Raw genomic sequence first — 15,603 nt, forward strand, 5'->3', positions numbered from 1 at the left:
TCCTCCAGTGAAACTACTGACCAGGAACGGGTGGACACCCAAAGACAAAAGAAACAAGAAATCAAACAGAAAGTGAAAAATGGGTATTTGTACATTCATACAGGGATGAAACAGAGGAAGAAAAGGGGATTCTCAAAGCTCAGCTCTGCTGTTTTGACAGAGGTACTGTGGTGTGGCTGAAGGACAGGCCACGGAGATAAAAAACCTTGCTACACTCGTAAACCCTATAGGGGAAATGGCTATTAAAAAGTCAGAATGTGCGAGTTTCTTCATGCTGCGCAATTGCTAATAACCACGTCCCTTCTCCTGCTCCCCGTCCCGGCTTAGGCTCAGCTCTGGTTCAGCCGTTGCTCCCAGGAGCTGGGTGACCGCCTTCCACTTTCGGCACCGGCAGCGCCAACCTCCAGCCCCACCGAAGCCCACAGCCCACCGGCCCTGGGGGCTGAGCGCAGCTTTATTTCCTTCATCAACGTCTCTTGAAAGAAATCACAAATGCGTTTCTCTCCAAATGCGGATGAGGAGCGGAGTCTCCATGACAGCTACTATAATGACATTTTGAGGAGTGACAATAACGAGCTATCACCACTGCAATTGTTTAGCTCTCCTAAGCCGCTCTTTAAAAAGCACATTAATTATCATTCTTCCTATAGCATGCTGACAAGCTTGAGAAATGTCATTTAGGGCATACAGGCTATTTTCTCATTGCCATAAAAGAGGATCAGATAAACCCCAAGCCAACAGTAACGTGTCATGCTAAAAAACCTACTCAATGCGATTCTAGCTGTCTGCAGACCACGGGAAATATCCTGTCTCTGACGGGGAAACGGCAAAACATCTTTGTGAAATGAACGTACAATTTAAAAAACAAAAAAACTCTTATCTTAACAAAAGTCTTATCGTAGAAAAAATACTTCAGCCTGTTCTGTGCAGGACTTTTCTTATTCATCGGAAGAAAGGGGTTTCCTTTTATCCTGCCTGAACCCTGGGCACAGAGTTTTTAGCATTTTTCTTCTTTTTTAGATCCAGCCTTTTTAAATTTAATATGGTCAGATATTTCCCCATCCTTCAGCACGCCTATTGGCTACTAAAAGAAAAGTAAAATAAAGGGAACTATTTGACACACAGGTTTCAAGTCTAGGTTTTCTTGCGTGAAGGTACAGAGCGAGCTACTGACGTGTAAACAATATTTAATTCGTTTTTATGTTTCTTTCCTTGCTTTTTGGCACTGTGTAAGGAAGGGGGGACAAAAAAGGGACTTCTGCTACCTGGGTCTGCACGTCTGCGAGCACCCCCAAGGGAAAATAAATTTTGCAAGCTTGTTGATGGCAGATATTAACAGATTTTTGGTTTTCTGGAAGCATTTGCTTGTGATAGGCAAGCTACTGCTGCAATGAGTTAAGCAAGCCATGGGGGAGTGCTTTCAGACCCCAAATAATTGAAAGCCCATTCTCCATTCCTATTCATGCAGGCTTGGAGTTCGATGATTTATTCCAGTCTCAAACGTTGGTACCAGCAGGTTCAGGCAAAGTTTTTAGTGCTGCTTCTCATTTGAGCGTAGGTGTCCTGGATGTCATAGATAACTCGGTGAAGGAAGACTAAATGTCACAGTCAGGCTCTGGCAGGCGAAAACTCTTCTCTTCACCTTCAAGCTAATCCTGACCCGAGGACTGTGTGTTCAAAAATACCACAACCGTTGCCTTAAAGTCAGTCTTATGGAGTGTAAATAAACAGCCGGTGTTGCGCTGAGCAGTATTTGCGTTGCCTTGCTTAGCAAATGCCAGGACAGTTAATTAAATTGTTGTGTGGTAAGTTGAGGGCAAAAAAATGCATAATGTGCAAAGCCTTTTTAATGCTCATTCGCTAGGAAAGGCGGTGGAGAAAAATGCAAAGCTGAGTAAAGGAAATCGCTGGTTGTTTTTTTTGTTTTTTTTTGTTTTTTCCCCCCTGTAAAATAAACACAGAACAAAGAGTCTATCTGCTCACATGCAGCATGCAGTGCCGGGGAGACAGACACACCGACAACAGCGCATGGGCTGGATTGTAAACAGCCGAGGAAAAAAGAATAAACATCCCCAACAATGCCAAACAGAAAAATACTAATTACTGCATGCAGAGGAATACATGGCAGAAGGGTCATTTCTGCTTAGGGTATCCTTCAAGCAAAAAAAAAAAAGCGCAGAGAACAGAGCGCCAGAGACGTACGACAGCCAGGATATCGTACCTTCCACGTGCCTCATCGTTCTCCTTTGGTGAGAAACAATGATTACCTCCGTGCAACAAAACCTTTTAAAATGGACAAAGCAGTCTGCGTACGATACAGCGAGGTCCCGAACCAGCCAGGAGCCGCTCTCTGGGTTGCAGCAAGGAATTATTGCTGGAGGGGGCTTAAGCAAAACTGGGTGAGGCCTCTGTGCGTAGCTTTGGCTGAAAGGCAGCGTCGGCAGAGATGCTCTTCTCACTCGGGTGCCAAGGCAGGGGCTGATACACGAGGGTGCTGCAGTAACCGGTGCGGACACAAAAACTAGAGCAAAACCGCTGCACCGCTCATCTTGGCCAGGAATTGCCTTCCTCTCCAAACAAGCACTGCCAAAACCGGGCTGGAACTCTTGCTCTCTCTGTAACTCTATGCAACAGTTCTTGGCGTTGGCCACACGGCGCACCAACAAGTGCAAAGTGTTTATTTCTCCCCGTTGCAGGTTCCAGAGAAAACAAAACTGTCCCTGACCTAACGCAGCTGGGTGCGGAAAGCTGAGCTTGCGAAGGATGGCGTCTGTCTTGCATGAAAAATTTCTGCTCTCACCTCCCTAGAGTTATGTCTCTGGAACAGGGAGATGTAAAATCCGTGTCTCTCCAAAGGACAGAGCGGGAAGGAGAGCGCGGAGGTTACCCACAACGCTCCGAAGAGCGGAGGCACAGCCTTCCCCTCTGGGAGGGCAAAGGGACGAGCGCTTTGGCGAGTCCTCAGGGTACGGAACCCATCCTCAGGGGCTGCTCAGAAATCACCCCCCGGCTGCTTCTCCACCTCCCGAAAGCAAGCGCCACACCGAGTGCTGGTGCTGACCCCGACTCAGCCCCAGCCAACATCCCCCCACCTCGCGAGGAGCTGCCTCTGCAGCACCCGGCACGGCAGAAACCCAACTGCTCCCGTGATGGTCATCAGCATCACGTCATCTCTCCATTCCCATTTTCTCCCTGCACGATGCACGTACTGACCTCCACACTCTACTAAAGGGACAGAGCGAGAGGAGCTGGTGCACAACCTTCACATAAACCGTCATTAGACCGACCCGTCCTGCTCAGAAGAGGGTCGCTTCCCGTAGACCATCCCGTGCAGCTGGAGAGACACAGACCTCCAGGGAAACCAAACGTGTGGCCACATCTCCCCAGCTGCACAGAAGGGTTTAGAAAAACCAACTGGCAAGACGAGACTCGGGATTAATGATCTGCCCAAAATTTTTGGCTACTTACGGTTTCTCCTCTCTGTCCGGGGTGACCAGGCAATCCGTCCTTCCCAGGAGGACCCTACAGCAGAAAACCAGGGTGAGAAGCAACGTGACCAAGTGCTCAGTTGTAAAACTGATAAGGACAGAATCAAACCTCCTCGCATTAGTTCCCATCCATTTTACAGTGAAACGGGGGTGCTCAGAACCCTAAAAGATACGGCCCTTTCCCACACATCTCCCAAAGGAAAGATTTATCTTACAGGTCCAGAGCGGGAGCGAGATGTCCACCACAGGGAAGGAAATCACTCCAAAAAGGTTTCTGAGATTCCCCCACCAGTGTATAATAATTGCAGAGACAGAAGCGTTACTCGGTTGTGCTGTCCTCCCAGTGCAGAGAGGGAAAATAAAGAACAGAGCAACCATGAAAGATCCTAGCGATACTGAGTCATTAGGAAACGAACATTTATAATCAGCCGCAATTTACTCGGCTATTTAAAATCTTAAACCGTCGAGCTATTATCATGATGTCTCAGTAATGCCTTTTATCGGGTACGTCTCCGCTTGTCGGGGAAGCAGCTAAGACTGAGCTGGCACAGGAGTCACAGCTGGATGGGAAAGACTTTATGTATTTCTTTGAATGTTCTAGAAAGAGTTACTTACAGGGGGGCCTTTTGGTCCCGGAAATCCAGTCGGTCCTTGAGGCCCTGGTGGTCCCTGGGATGCAAAACAAGCCAGAAAACATAGTTAAGGAACCTGTAACGCTTTACTACGAAATACCACCTCTGCGTGAGCAGCAGATGAGCACAAAGATACGGAAAGACAGCTACTTCTACCCCCAAAAAAATGCCCCAAAGGGTGAGATGCAGCTTCACGGGGCCATCCCTTGAAAAAAGGGCACGGAGAAGGGTAAGGACCACCAGGACACGTGTCTGTCCAGCCTGTCCAGCTGCAAAAAGCCCTGTCCGGCTGCAAAAAGCACCGCAAACACGAAGAGGGCTATCAACCGCTTTGTGCCTTTCCCTCCCAGTGCTATGAGAAATAGGTCTTTTCCCATCCCGGCTCAACTGAGAGAACCTGGGAACCACCAGCTCATGCGGGAATGATAAGGAAGAGCTGGTGGCTCTGGGGCCGCTGCTGCCGGCAGCCAACGCTCTTCAGAGCGATGCTCTTCCCCGGAGCAGCAGCAGCTCCCCCCTCGCCCCCGCCGTCACCACCAGCAGATGCAAAGCAGGGACTAATTTCATAGATTTCCTCCCTGGCCAATTTTGTAGAACATTTACAAACAAACTAAAATCCAGGAAAAAAAAAAAAAAAAAAAAAGCAGAAATCGAGGCAAAAAAAATATTAATTCCTGAAAGTCTCGTTGTTTCAATATTTTCCACCTAGCGTGCTGTAATCTGGGGAAAGCAGCATGGGGTCCTAAAGGACCACCTCCTCCAGAAAACTGGGGCTCTGGCTGCCTGCACAAAACCCATGGGTGACTTTTCCCTTTCCCCACAGAGCGATGCTTCCACAGGACAGCCAAGGGCCCGTTCGAGCCTTCCTTGGAGAGCTCAGAAGGGACCTAAGGGTGTGGGTGACTTGTGAGACCCCTCTCCACGCAAGCATGCATGGCCTCCGATTTCTAAACGGCTTTTTCCCTTTTTGCTGAGCGGGATGCGCCGAGCTGCGTCCCGGCTCCCGCGAGCTGCCCACCCCTCTCTGCTTACCAGGGCGTCTGGGATGCTGACTGTAAAAAACCCTCAGCACCGTCTCAGCCCCACCAACCCGCCTCCTCTGCCCTGTTCTTCTAACGGGCTGGGATCGAGCCCCGCTTCAGCCCCACCGGTTTGCCTTACCCTTTCGCCAGGAGGACCAGGGGGGCCATCACCACCAGAGTTGCCCTTTTACGAATAAACAAAACAACACGCCATTAAAAATACATACATTGCCATTGCAGCTGCTGTGCACAAGGACTTCAAATGGCACCAAAGCCCGCAGTGACACCCCACCCCACCGGCTCCCCCGGCCCCTCTCTATTAATCATTCTGTATCAGGAGCTGCATCCAGTGACAAACAAGCAGCTGCTCGTTCCCCCCAAATCGCTTAATAAAAATACAGGAAAGATAACGTCAGCGAGCTCAGGATATTTCCACCAGATAACGGCCTCCCTCTGAGAGATAAATGCTGCTGCGAAGACGAGGTATTTATCAAAAATTCATGCCGACACAAAGCCGAGACATTTATTTTTAAAGCCGGCAGCGCGGTGGTGACAACGTCTCGCTACAAAAGCTTTGCTTCCATCATGCCCGGCCATTGACGGTCACTTAATCAGTCTCTGCAGCGGGTTCTGGAGCTGAGCGTGCCTCCAGATTGGCCGGCAGAAAAATACCTATTTTTCCCAGTGACCAATCGTGGGCGAAGGGTGCGCATACAAAGTGGCTCAGGGAGGTGCGAGGCTCTGGAGCCCAGCAGCAATACGTGCCTCTTCGCCCATGGCACAGCCTAAGGCCTCTAAGGTGGTTCAAAAGCCACTTAAACACCAAAAAACAGGACTTAGGGGAAGCGTCAGCGGGTCGTAGGGTTGTGCTGGTCCCCGACGTGGGGGTTCTCCCTCCCCTTCTGGTTGCAATGGCCCTTGATTCATACAGGCACTTGATGTCCTGCTGAAACGTGGGCCAATGTGCTTTTAAGAGCTGTGTGTCTACTTTGTGGTTGGGTTCTGGGCCATTTGGCTGGGTGATAGAGCTCTGGAGGACTCAGCTTTCAAAATACGCCGCAGAAAGGTGAGAAGGGAAATGGAGGGTAACGAACCAGACGGTCTCTTGTACCAATGCTTTTTAGGACACGATCGCACTAGGCTCCCCAAAACCTTACCTTTGGGCCAGGTTTCCCAGTGCTTCCCCTAGGGCCTCTTTCCCCACGTGGACCCTTAAAAAGACAAAAAGAAGACATTTTAGTCACTCTTGCTACCCACAGCTCTACATGGTGATCAGGCAAAGCACCCAAGAGCCTGAGCTGCAATGGGTGAACGAGTCGTCCCACCAGCAGCAAGGGGATGACAGGAGCCTTCAGCATTGCCACTGGAGGCCTGACCTTGTCATGACCTTAAACCATGTTCACTGGTGAGCCCCAGCCCCAAATCACCATCCCCCCTCTGCTTAGCTTTAACCGCTGAAGGCCAGATCCTACCCAGGGAGGACATACATCAGATCACACGTTCCCCTGGCCTTAACAAGCTTTCAAAATGAATGAAGGGCTGGATCGTTACCGTTGGACCGCGTTGCCCCCTTGGACCTGGTTTGCCAGGCGTCCCCTGGAATGAAAAAAGAAGCGAAGAGGAGTTAGTGGCCAGCATCGCAGGTTCAGCTGGCAGCAGATGAACCCGCGACGGAGCCTATCGCACACAAACTGCCCCCGGAACCTCCCTGGTTCTCACCTGCAACGAAAAGGACAACAGCAAGTTTATTTTTGCCTCCTGATTCTTTTATTTATTTTCATTTATAACGCTTAGACAGACCCGCATGGTAATCCCAATGCCCAGATGACATCTACCATCTGAGGGAAGGAATCTCCTAAGAAAAGGTATCCTGAGTCCTTCAAAACACCCCAAAGACTTTCAAAGACAAGGCCACCCACTCGGACCAGGCAGTCTCCTAAAAAACCATCCAAAACACCAGAGCCAGCAGAAAGCTCTTCACCTCTGCCACCCCAAAACCCTACAACCCCTTTTCCTGCTGATCTTTGCTGGTCCCTTCACCCAGGAAGGTCTTGGCCCCCTGGGAGCGGGGCAGGCTGGCTCACCCCCCCGCACACCCGCGTTGCAAGACCTGTGCTGTTAAATATTCAAGGAATGACAGCGTCAGAGCAGGGCTCCCGCTCTGAGCAGTGATTTTACACCGCACCAGCCAATTAAGCTGCCCCACATATTTACAAATCTTTTTTTCATCTCTCTGAACTTTGCGCTAAACAAGTAATTTAAGACCCGGTGTCGCAGCGGCGACAAAGCAGCGGGCTTATGAGATCTGACAGATGCACTCAGCTTCCTCTAATGGGGGACTGTGATTAATTCTGACAGAAAAAAAGACAGAGACGGCTGGGTCCTAAATCTGACATTACGTTAAGCTCCATTACCCTGCGCCTAAAAGAAAACTAATGGCCTAGAGCTTGCTCCCCGAAAACGCTATTTTGTGTCAGGTTATCAAAAATATACCCGTAGGTTTCACTCTCTTCCTTTGGACCCGCAGTCCGCTATTGTTCCCAATCACCTGTTACGGGAAGGAAGCGAGAGACTTGCTTTCCATGTAAGGAACGCAGATTGCTTAAAATATCGCTTGTCATTTTCTGCCCCAAATCCATCACCTCAGAGTCTCGCCTTCTCGTATTCGGCACTCATTAACCAGGCGAACATAAAACAGGAGCTGGAAAACTTTACAATCAACTTTCTTCAAGCTACTAAAATTAGCCCTGCTGAAACCTCCTGGTTCCGCGGTTCCATTTAATAAACCCTGCTGGCATAACTTTTTGTAATTAATTACAAAAATCATTTTAAAGAACTCCAGCTGGTTTTCCTTTAGCTACGGGAGGCTAAATTCCGAGCAGGTGGAGAGGAGTGTGTGCCGCCTCCCTGCAGGTAGCCCCACACACTCCTCTTCTTCTTCTTCAGTTCTATTTTTAAGCAAAATTTTCCCTTGCTTATTGCTATCATTAATCATGCACACAGCGCTGCGTACTGTTGCGAAGAATTTATATAGCACTGTAAATGTACACAGACCTATATTTTTCAAACAGGCGTAGCGAGGGAAAGGCATCTAAATTCAGATTATTTTCTAGGCACACAAATAAATGGTTGGATTTCGGCACCTCCACACACGCCCCAGGCTCTGTCAGACCCGGGGAGCGGGGAGATCTATTACCCCCTGCTAATGGCAGAGGCCTATTAGCTCTAAAAATAAGACCACTTATTCACGTCTAACTATTGATTTTATCATCAGGTTTTGAAAACCTCCAAGCCAGCTCATCCGAGCTCGCCGCCGGCTGCGGGCGGCTGGGTGAGAGCGGGCATCGGGACGAGCAGCCGCTCGCCAAAACTACCGTGATATTTAACAGGACACGCTTCTCCAAAAACACTGAACATCCTTTTTTTTTTCCCCCCCACCCCTCATTTTTAACTTTGCCAGCCCTTTCGTGCAGCTGAACAGCCAGAAGCTGTGGTTTCAGGGTAGGAGGGATTTAGCTCTGCCAGCACCAAACCCCAGCTGCCCGCGCTGGCCGGGTCAGCCGGTACTGCTCTTCTGCCTTTGCTTTTCCCCTTTTTTTATTAGTTAAGGACTCGGGATGACTACATGTATTGCTGAAATAATGAGCTGGAAAGCTTATTTCAATTCCTAGATGATGACGATCACAAGAGAAACGTGTGATTCATACTATTTGGGACACATAAACAACTGCCTTGACTAGCGTAACGGTAATACCTTGTAAAAAGAAAAGACAAAAAAATGATTTTGGGTTGTTTCAGCTGCAAACTGGGTTAACTCCAGAATGCACCGGAGGAGCAAATCTTAGAAACTCTCTTTCTTGGCTCTATGTGGACACGCTCCTAAAAATGGCACATTTAGTGGTCTTAGGAGAAACAGAGCGGGATTGATCGAGCCAAACTCAATGAGGCTTAAATTAAGTTGATGGTCTCCATTTGGTTTGTGTGGTGCGACCCCAGCACAGTCTATCGTTCTGTATATAATTGCTTTTAACTTATTTCAAATCGGATACTTGGGAGCAAAAAAAAAAAAAAGAAGGATAACCAGGAGTTACTGAAAATCAGTATTTTTGCTACTCTTAAAACATTTTCAAGCTGGGCTCCTTATAGAAAAGGTGAGATTTGTATGTGAAAATCTTCCCTCTCTCACATGTAAACACTCCCATAAAACAAGCACGTTCTGCTGGACTGGGTGTGGAATGGCATAAATGGTCCAACCACATATTGGAGAGAAAAAAATTAAAATTACCATAAAATAAATCAACTTATTTCTATTTGACAGAGGCGTGCCAGACTGTGCTCTGGGTCTTAGGGATCAGGGTGCCAGTCTCTGCCCCCCTGCACAACAAAAATGTTAATTTCTCCCCAAATTCCTGTCTCCTTCCTTTAACACCAGAGGTTTCGGGACTGCTGGTAAGATGGTTCCAGCCTCACCACAGCGGGCTCCGGAGCCCGACCACAGGAGCTGCCCCATCTCCTTCCAGGCTGGGCTTGAAATGCAAAAACACCTTTTCTGTTCCTAAACTGAAAAAAACCGTGGCACGCCGGGGGGTGTAACCGAGCGTCACTACCTCCTCCTAAAAGCACAAAGCTCATTTAGAACGAAAGTGAGCAAACCGCTGATTTTTTGTCTTTTCTTGGCTTATTATTGCTTGGTCCTGAAGCTGGGCCCCTTCCCATCACGCCTTCTCCCTCCTCAATCCCTTTCAGGCTGGGCATTGCCAAAATTCAACCAGCTCAACCCTTGGGGTTTTTTTTTCCCCCCATCTCCTAAAGGACCAGCTGCTGGTACCCGCCCCGCTCCCCGAAAGGTTTCCCATCCCAGCGGTTTGTCTCTCCATCCCACCGGAATAAAACGAGCAGGCGGAGCAAGAGGGATGGGGACGCTCGGGGACGCAAAGCAGCACACCGCAGCCCCGCCGCGCTGCCCAGCCCTGTTTCACACCACCCGAAACGCCAGCCCAAGGATTTTATTGCTGTATATTCGATAAGGCGGGTGGTAATTACAGGGCTACAGTGAATTCAAGGCTGTCGTGGCAGCTGCTTATTCATGGCCTCCCTCCTCCCGCCCGGCCGGAGCGGAGGGAGGGGAGAGGATGCCGCGTTTGGAGTTCAGAATGAAATGAAAATTACTCAGTGGGGAAAAAAAAAAAAAAAAAAAGAAAAAGGAGGGGGATGTAAACCAAATTTCAGTGGCCTGATATTAATGCAGTGCAAAGTGATTTATATTTTCTGGGCTCCTATCAAACACGTCTGTTAGAAGTCATTTGTATTTAAATGAGAGCAAAAAGGAAACTAATTCCACTCGCTCTCCTCACTCCCTCTTTTTTTTTCCCTGTGACCAGAGCTGCTGCAGAAAATGACTTTATGTTTGTACTCCGAGTCCCCTAATTTCAAGCTTGTCTTCCACAAAATAAAAAAACCAAACAACAAACACCAGCGTATTTAGACAATCCCTGCTCGGGAGCAAAGTCTGTGGAGGTGGGGTGCGAGGTAGAGACGAGTCTGGAGGACGGAGCCCCCGCATTTTAAGGGTGTTTATGAATTTAGAATAGCTCAGCTTATTAAGGGGAGGAACTTGTAAGAGCGTTTTCATCTACGCATTTTGAATCTCAAGTCAGGCTAAAGATGGTTCTCGCTGCTTCTGAACAGATTCACCCATCTCCAATAATTACTGTTAATTAAAAAGCTCTTCGCGCCCCGAGCAAAGTCTGACAGCGCGGGAAGGATTCAGGTTCAGAGAAATCTCTTAAAATATCTTGAGGGAAAAATTTCCAGTGTTTAATTGGAAAGCTGCTGTCTGCGGAGCTGACTGTGCTGTTGCTGGCATCCTCCTCTCCCAACAGCCGCCGGCGGGAGCCTCTCGCCTGCCCCAGGCTCTCGCCCGTCCCGCGCTCCCTGCGCCGGGGACCCGGTCCCGGGCTGCGGGCGGGTGGGATGACCCTTCTTGGAGCATCCCCTTTGCAAAAGCAACCGGAGAGTTCCCCACCTCCTGCCCGAGGAGGTTTTTTTGGAGAGGAAAAAAAAGAATCAGCAAAGCGGCTAGACAAAGCGGCTCTTACCCGTGTGCCCTTCTCTCCATTGGCTCCTGGAAATCCTGGGAAGCCGATTGAGCCCTTGGGAGAAAGAGCAAAGAGAGAGAGAGCGGTTCAAGACAGCGAAAGGGGCAGCTCCGTCCATCCATGCCGGCGCCCGCTGGCCTGGAATAACCCCAGCGAGTGCCCGCTGATGGCTACAGCTCCCAACGCCTTTTTTCTAACCTTCCTTTGATAAAAACATAACCGGAGACAGACCCAAAATGACCTCAGAAACTCCATTTCATCCAAAAATAACAACAACAACAAGAAAAGGTCCATGCCTCATTAGGAGGCGCTGCAAAAGCCCAAGGCCAGGGTTGCACCGGGCGCCTGGGGAACAGCCAGGCTTTCGGGTTTTAGCCCCTAAGTCACTGTACGTTGCACATGAAAATTTAACTCCTGGCTTGTTCCTTTCTAATGTGAGCGCCTGGAGAATAGCTGCTGCTTTAAAATATGAATTAGTCGAAGAAACGCAAAAAAAAACCCCACCCCTACCCCAGATATAAAATGCAAATTAAAAAATAAACCATCAGCACCACAACCAGGAAACAATCTCTTGCAGATAATTATGTCTCTAGTGTTAAACAAGCCTGGGTTTTTTTCAAGCAACGAATATGAATAATAAAAATATGATGCTTAAAAAAAACTGTTAACAAAAACATAAGTTCCCAAAGCCTCCAGGGCATGTAAAAACCGGGCTGCAGCCTTAAGTCTATGTAGTGGAATTCACAGTTTTAATTTAAAAAGAACATTTGAAAATGGCCCAAATGAACGTGGGCATGTAGATAAGACACAAAGGATGTTTGCAAATCCGCAAACGGCACTTTTGTTTTAATTTCAGGGAGACCCTGATCCATTAGCTATTCTTCTTAATTAATTAGCTAACACTAGCGCTGATCTTTGAAGATATAATACAAGGAGAAGGACTATTATGCTTATTACTAGCATGAAGGCTCACACGGAGCCTGTTTATACCCATCACCAGAGCAGCCCTGCACGCCCTTATGTGCTGCAGCCCCTGTCCCACCGCAGCCCCCTGTCCCACCGCAGCCCCCTGTCCCACCGCAGCTCTTCCCACCGCTTCGCAGGAGACTGAAGCGACGCAGAACCAGTCACCGATTTCCACCAGCTAAGAGCTGGGAGCTATTTTTACCCACCCATCCCATCCCACATGGGGGGGAAGGAGAGAAATGCTGCCGTTCCACCTTGTCCCATCAGCAGGTACCGTGCCCCTCTGCCCAGCACCACCAGCAAAGCCCGGCCAGTGCCCACTGGGCTCCCCGTCACCCCCCATCCCTCTCGAGGACCAAACCCCACCGAGTTACCTTCGGGCCCTGCCTGCCCGGGTAGCCTGGCAGCCCTGGCACGCCGAGTTTTCCCTGAAACACAAATAAAAATACGTTAGTGCAGGGAAGAGAGGCCTCACCAGCAGCTTCAGGTTTGCACCAGCAGAAAGGGGAGACGCCGAGTGCAGTGAAGTCAAGAGCCAAGCAGGCGTGACGAGGGTGGAATAACGCTGTCGGGCGCTGCGATCATCCCCTGCCCTCCCCGGGGGAAGCCCAGTGGGTTTGATGCAGCGCGAGCACCGTAAATGTATCGGGGACCTAGTGGGGAACGGTCACTTTTTTGCTATTGTGTTTTTTAACTGGATGCACCTAGAAATTAGACTGCAGTCCCTGATACTTTCAATTTCTCCATTTTTTTCATAGAATCATAGAATGTGTTGGGCTGGAAGGGACCTCTAAAGGCCACCTAGTCCAACCCCCTGCAGTCAGCAGGGACATCTGTAACTAGATCAGGTTGCTCAGAGCCTCATCCAGCCTAGTCCTGAATGTCTCCAGGGATGGGGCCTCCACCCCCTCTCTGGGCAACCTGGGCCAGTGTCTCACCACCCTCAGTGTGAAGAACTTCTTCCTCATGTCTAATCTAAACCTGCCCTGCTCTAGTTTAAACCATTGCCCCTCGTCCTATTGCCACATGCCCTTGCAAACAGCCCCTCCCCAGCTTTCCTGGAGCCCCTTTAGGGACTGGAAGGGGCTCGAAGGTCTCCCTGAAGCCTTCTCCTCTCCAAGATGAACAACCCCAACTCTCTCAGCCTGCTCCTCTGGTCTTTTTTTCAAGACATTGTACCCAAGCAGATAACCCCAAAGAGACTAACATCTCAATGGGTTCAAGTCATGCTGCTGCAGTAAAACCATCTTCCCTGGGACTCCTCTGGTCTTTGTGTTGGACAACTCAGGCCAGCCTTCACTCAAAGCTCCCGCAGCTCCTCTTCATCCCTCTGCCCTAAAACTGCCCTCTCCCATGCTGGGCACCCACCCAAGACACCCAAAAAAAAGCAGGTTTTGCTGTTACAACATCCCTGGGCCATTCCATCCTTGAGACTCACCTTCTCTCCAGCAGGACCAAGAGGACCGGGATCTCCATTGGGGCCAGAGCGACCTTTGGGACCTTCAGGACCATCCTCACCTCGGGGCCCAGGAGGTCCAATCTCCCCCTGTTAATCACAAGACAAGCACTGATGAATCAGGTAGACCCTGTGTTTGCTGACTGCAATACCCTCACGGCTGCAATCGGATACTCCACGGAGCTGCTAATACAACTCTTGGAGAAAGCTGGTGTTCACCAAGAGGTTCAGATGAGACTGTCATTGAGTAAATTGCAGAGCGTTATTAGAGCACTAAGCTTTCATTCACGCAGCCTGGCCATTATCTCCCACAACAGCCGCCTTTTCCTGTGCCCCAATTATCCCATCTACACGCAGTGCCTCTCCACCGAAACGGCCTCCATTAGCTCTGATTGCGACGCAGCCTTGTACCCACCTCCCGGTTCCCAACTCGCAGTTGGATGTACAAGCAGGCCCTGGGAAGTGTTTAATTGAGGGTTGAACGGGGCAACTGGAGAAGAAAGGCTGGGCTGGAGCTTTTGTGCTGAAAATCATTAGGAAATCTGAGAGCGGAAAGGACGAAGCCATTAACATGAATTGTTGTGACACTGCAGGCCTCGGCACACAAAAACCCAGTTGTCATTTTGTCACACAGGGTAACAGGAGATGCTTCCATGCTGCAAACACAGGCAGCCTTCTTCTTGCTCGCTAGAGGCTGGGTAGCTGCAGATTTATCTGCAGAGCTCTCGAGTACCCCTTGTCCTTTCCTCGCTCATCATAAAACACAAAGAGCTTGATGGTGGGAACTGGCGCCGCGAGCTTTGTTGGAAGGGGCTTATGTCTATCTGCATTTGGCGAGGACAGGAGTCACCACCCTGACGTGCCACCTTCGGTCCTTCTTCCCTGGTGAGAAGTTGGGGCCGGGAAGTTTCCAATTATTTTAACTGCTCAATTACACAGTTAAACGCCAGGAGATAATGGAGAATTTGATTTTGACTTTCACAAGCTTTCATGCAAGGCATTCATTTTTCCTTTAAACGCGGGAATGAATGATCGCAGAGCTCTCTTGATCCCTGGAAGGGCTTCAGAGCTCAGGGGGACACCAAGCCCCAGGCGGTGCATCGCTCAGAGAGGGGACGAGGACAGTCCCCTGTCCCCAAGGGCTGGGTGCGGAGGATGGACAGACCCGCTGCAAAGCCACGGGCTGCAACCACTGCCCACATCCGAGTCTCCTTTGGGGTTCCTGGTGCTCTGTGTGTTCCACTGATTTTAAGACGCCTCTGTGACCAGGCAACGTGCCTCGCTGCTAAAGATACGAGTCTGATATCAAACTGCACCGCCAGCAGTTTTCACGGCGCTGCTTTGGTTTCTATTAAAGTGTGTTCCCGGTAACTTTACGCTTCTCGTTGATGGCATGGAAGCACATTAAGCTCAGCAAATAAAGATGTTACCAGACCCTAGATGTAATATTGCAAGGGAAAATAGACACTGGAAATAAATATGTGATACAGCTGGATCATGCAGTATTCTGAGCAGTCAAAGCAGCAAGACAGGGCCCTCTATCATCGCTTAGGTTTTTTTTTTTCACTGTCAAGGTGGGATTAGCAAATTTAGAGATTTACAACTGCTGAGCTTGAGGTGAACGTGGAATTTCTGAGTTCCTGCCTCGAGATCGGATGCACCAGAAGGACTCCGACAGGAGCCCACCTTGCTGCTCTCCCCGAGCCGCATTTGCACGATAACACACGGGCTTGAAAGGCAAAGCACTACAAGATCACATCGGCCATGGACACTTACGCGGTCTCCTTTGATGCCCATATCACCTTTGAAGCCGGGGAAGCCATCTTCACCCTAAATAACAGAGAGGGGAAAAAACAGACAAGGTGTACAGATGGAATAAAAAGGAAAAAAGGCTTCTCTAGCCTCGCTGTATGACCCCTTCCTGGGAAGGACAAGATTAGG

The 15,603-nt window shown here is 49.5% G+C and overlaps 1 protein-coding gene across 2 annotated transcripts in view; it reads right to left on the reverse strand.

Annotated features, from left to right (window-relative positions):
- Nucleotides 1-15,603, reverse strand: part of COL5A1 (collagen type V alpha 1 chain) — a 160,333-nt gene that overhangs the window by 27,382 nt on the left and 117,348 nt on the right. For both annotated transcript variants that reach the window (XM_063352946.1, XM_063352944.1), the window contains exons 29-37: nucleotides 15,439-15,492; nucleotides 13,645-13,752; nucleotides 12,581-12,634; nucleotides 11,241-11,294; nucleotides 6,694-6,738; nucleotides 6,300-6,353; nucleotides 5,282-5,326; nucleotides 4,104-4,157; nucleotides 3,469-3,522 (exon numbers count right to left, since the gene is read on the reverse strand). In XM_063352946.1, the coding sequence (XP_063209016.1) occupies nucleotides 3,469-3,522; nucleotides 4,104-4,157; nucleotides 5,282-5,326; nucleotides 6,300-6,353; nucleotides 6,694-6,738; nucleotides 11,241-11,294; nucleotides 12,581-12,634; nucleotides 13,645-13,752; nucleotides 15,439-15,492 (522 nt within the window). The remainder of the gene's footprint in view (nucleotides 1-3,468; nucleotides 3,523-4,103; nucleotides 4,158-5,281; nucleotides 5,327-6,299; nucleotides 6,354-6,693; nucleotides 6,739-11,240; nucleotides 11,295-12,580; nucleotides 12,635-13,644; nucleotides 13,753-15,438; nucleotides 15,493-15,603) is intronic.

The sequence above is a fragment of the Chroicocephalus ridibundus genome, chromosome 15 (assembly GCF_963924245.1).
Source record: "Chroicocephalus ridibundus chromosome 15, bChrRid1.1, whole genome shotgun sequence".
NCBI classification, from domain to species: Eukaryota; Metazoa; Chordata; class Aves; order Charadriiformes; family Laridae; genus Chroicocephalus; species Chroicocephalus ridibundus.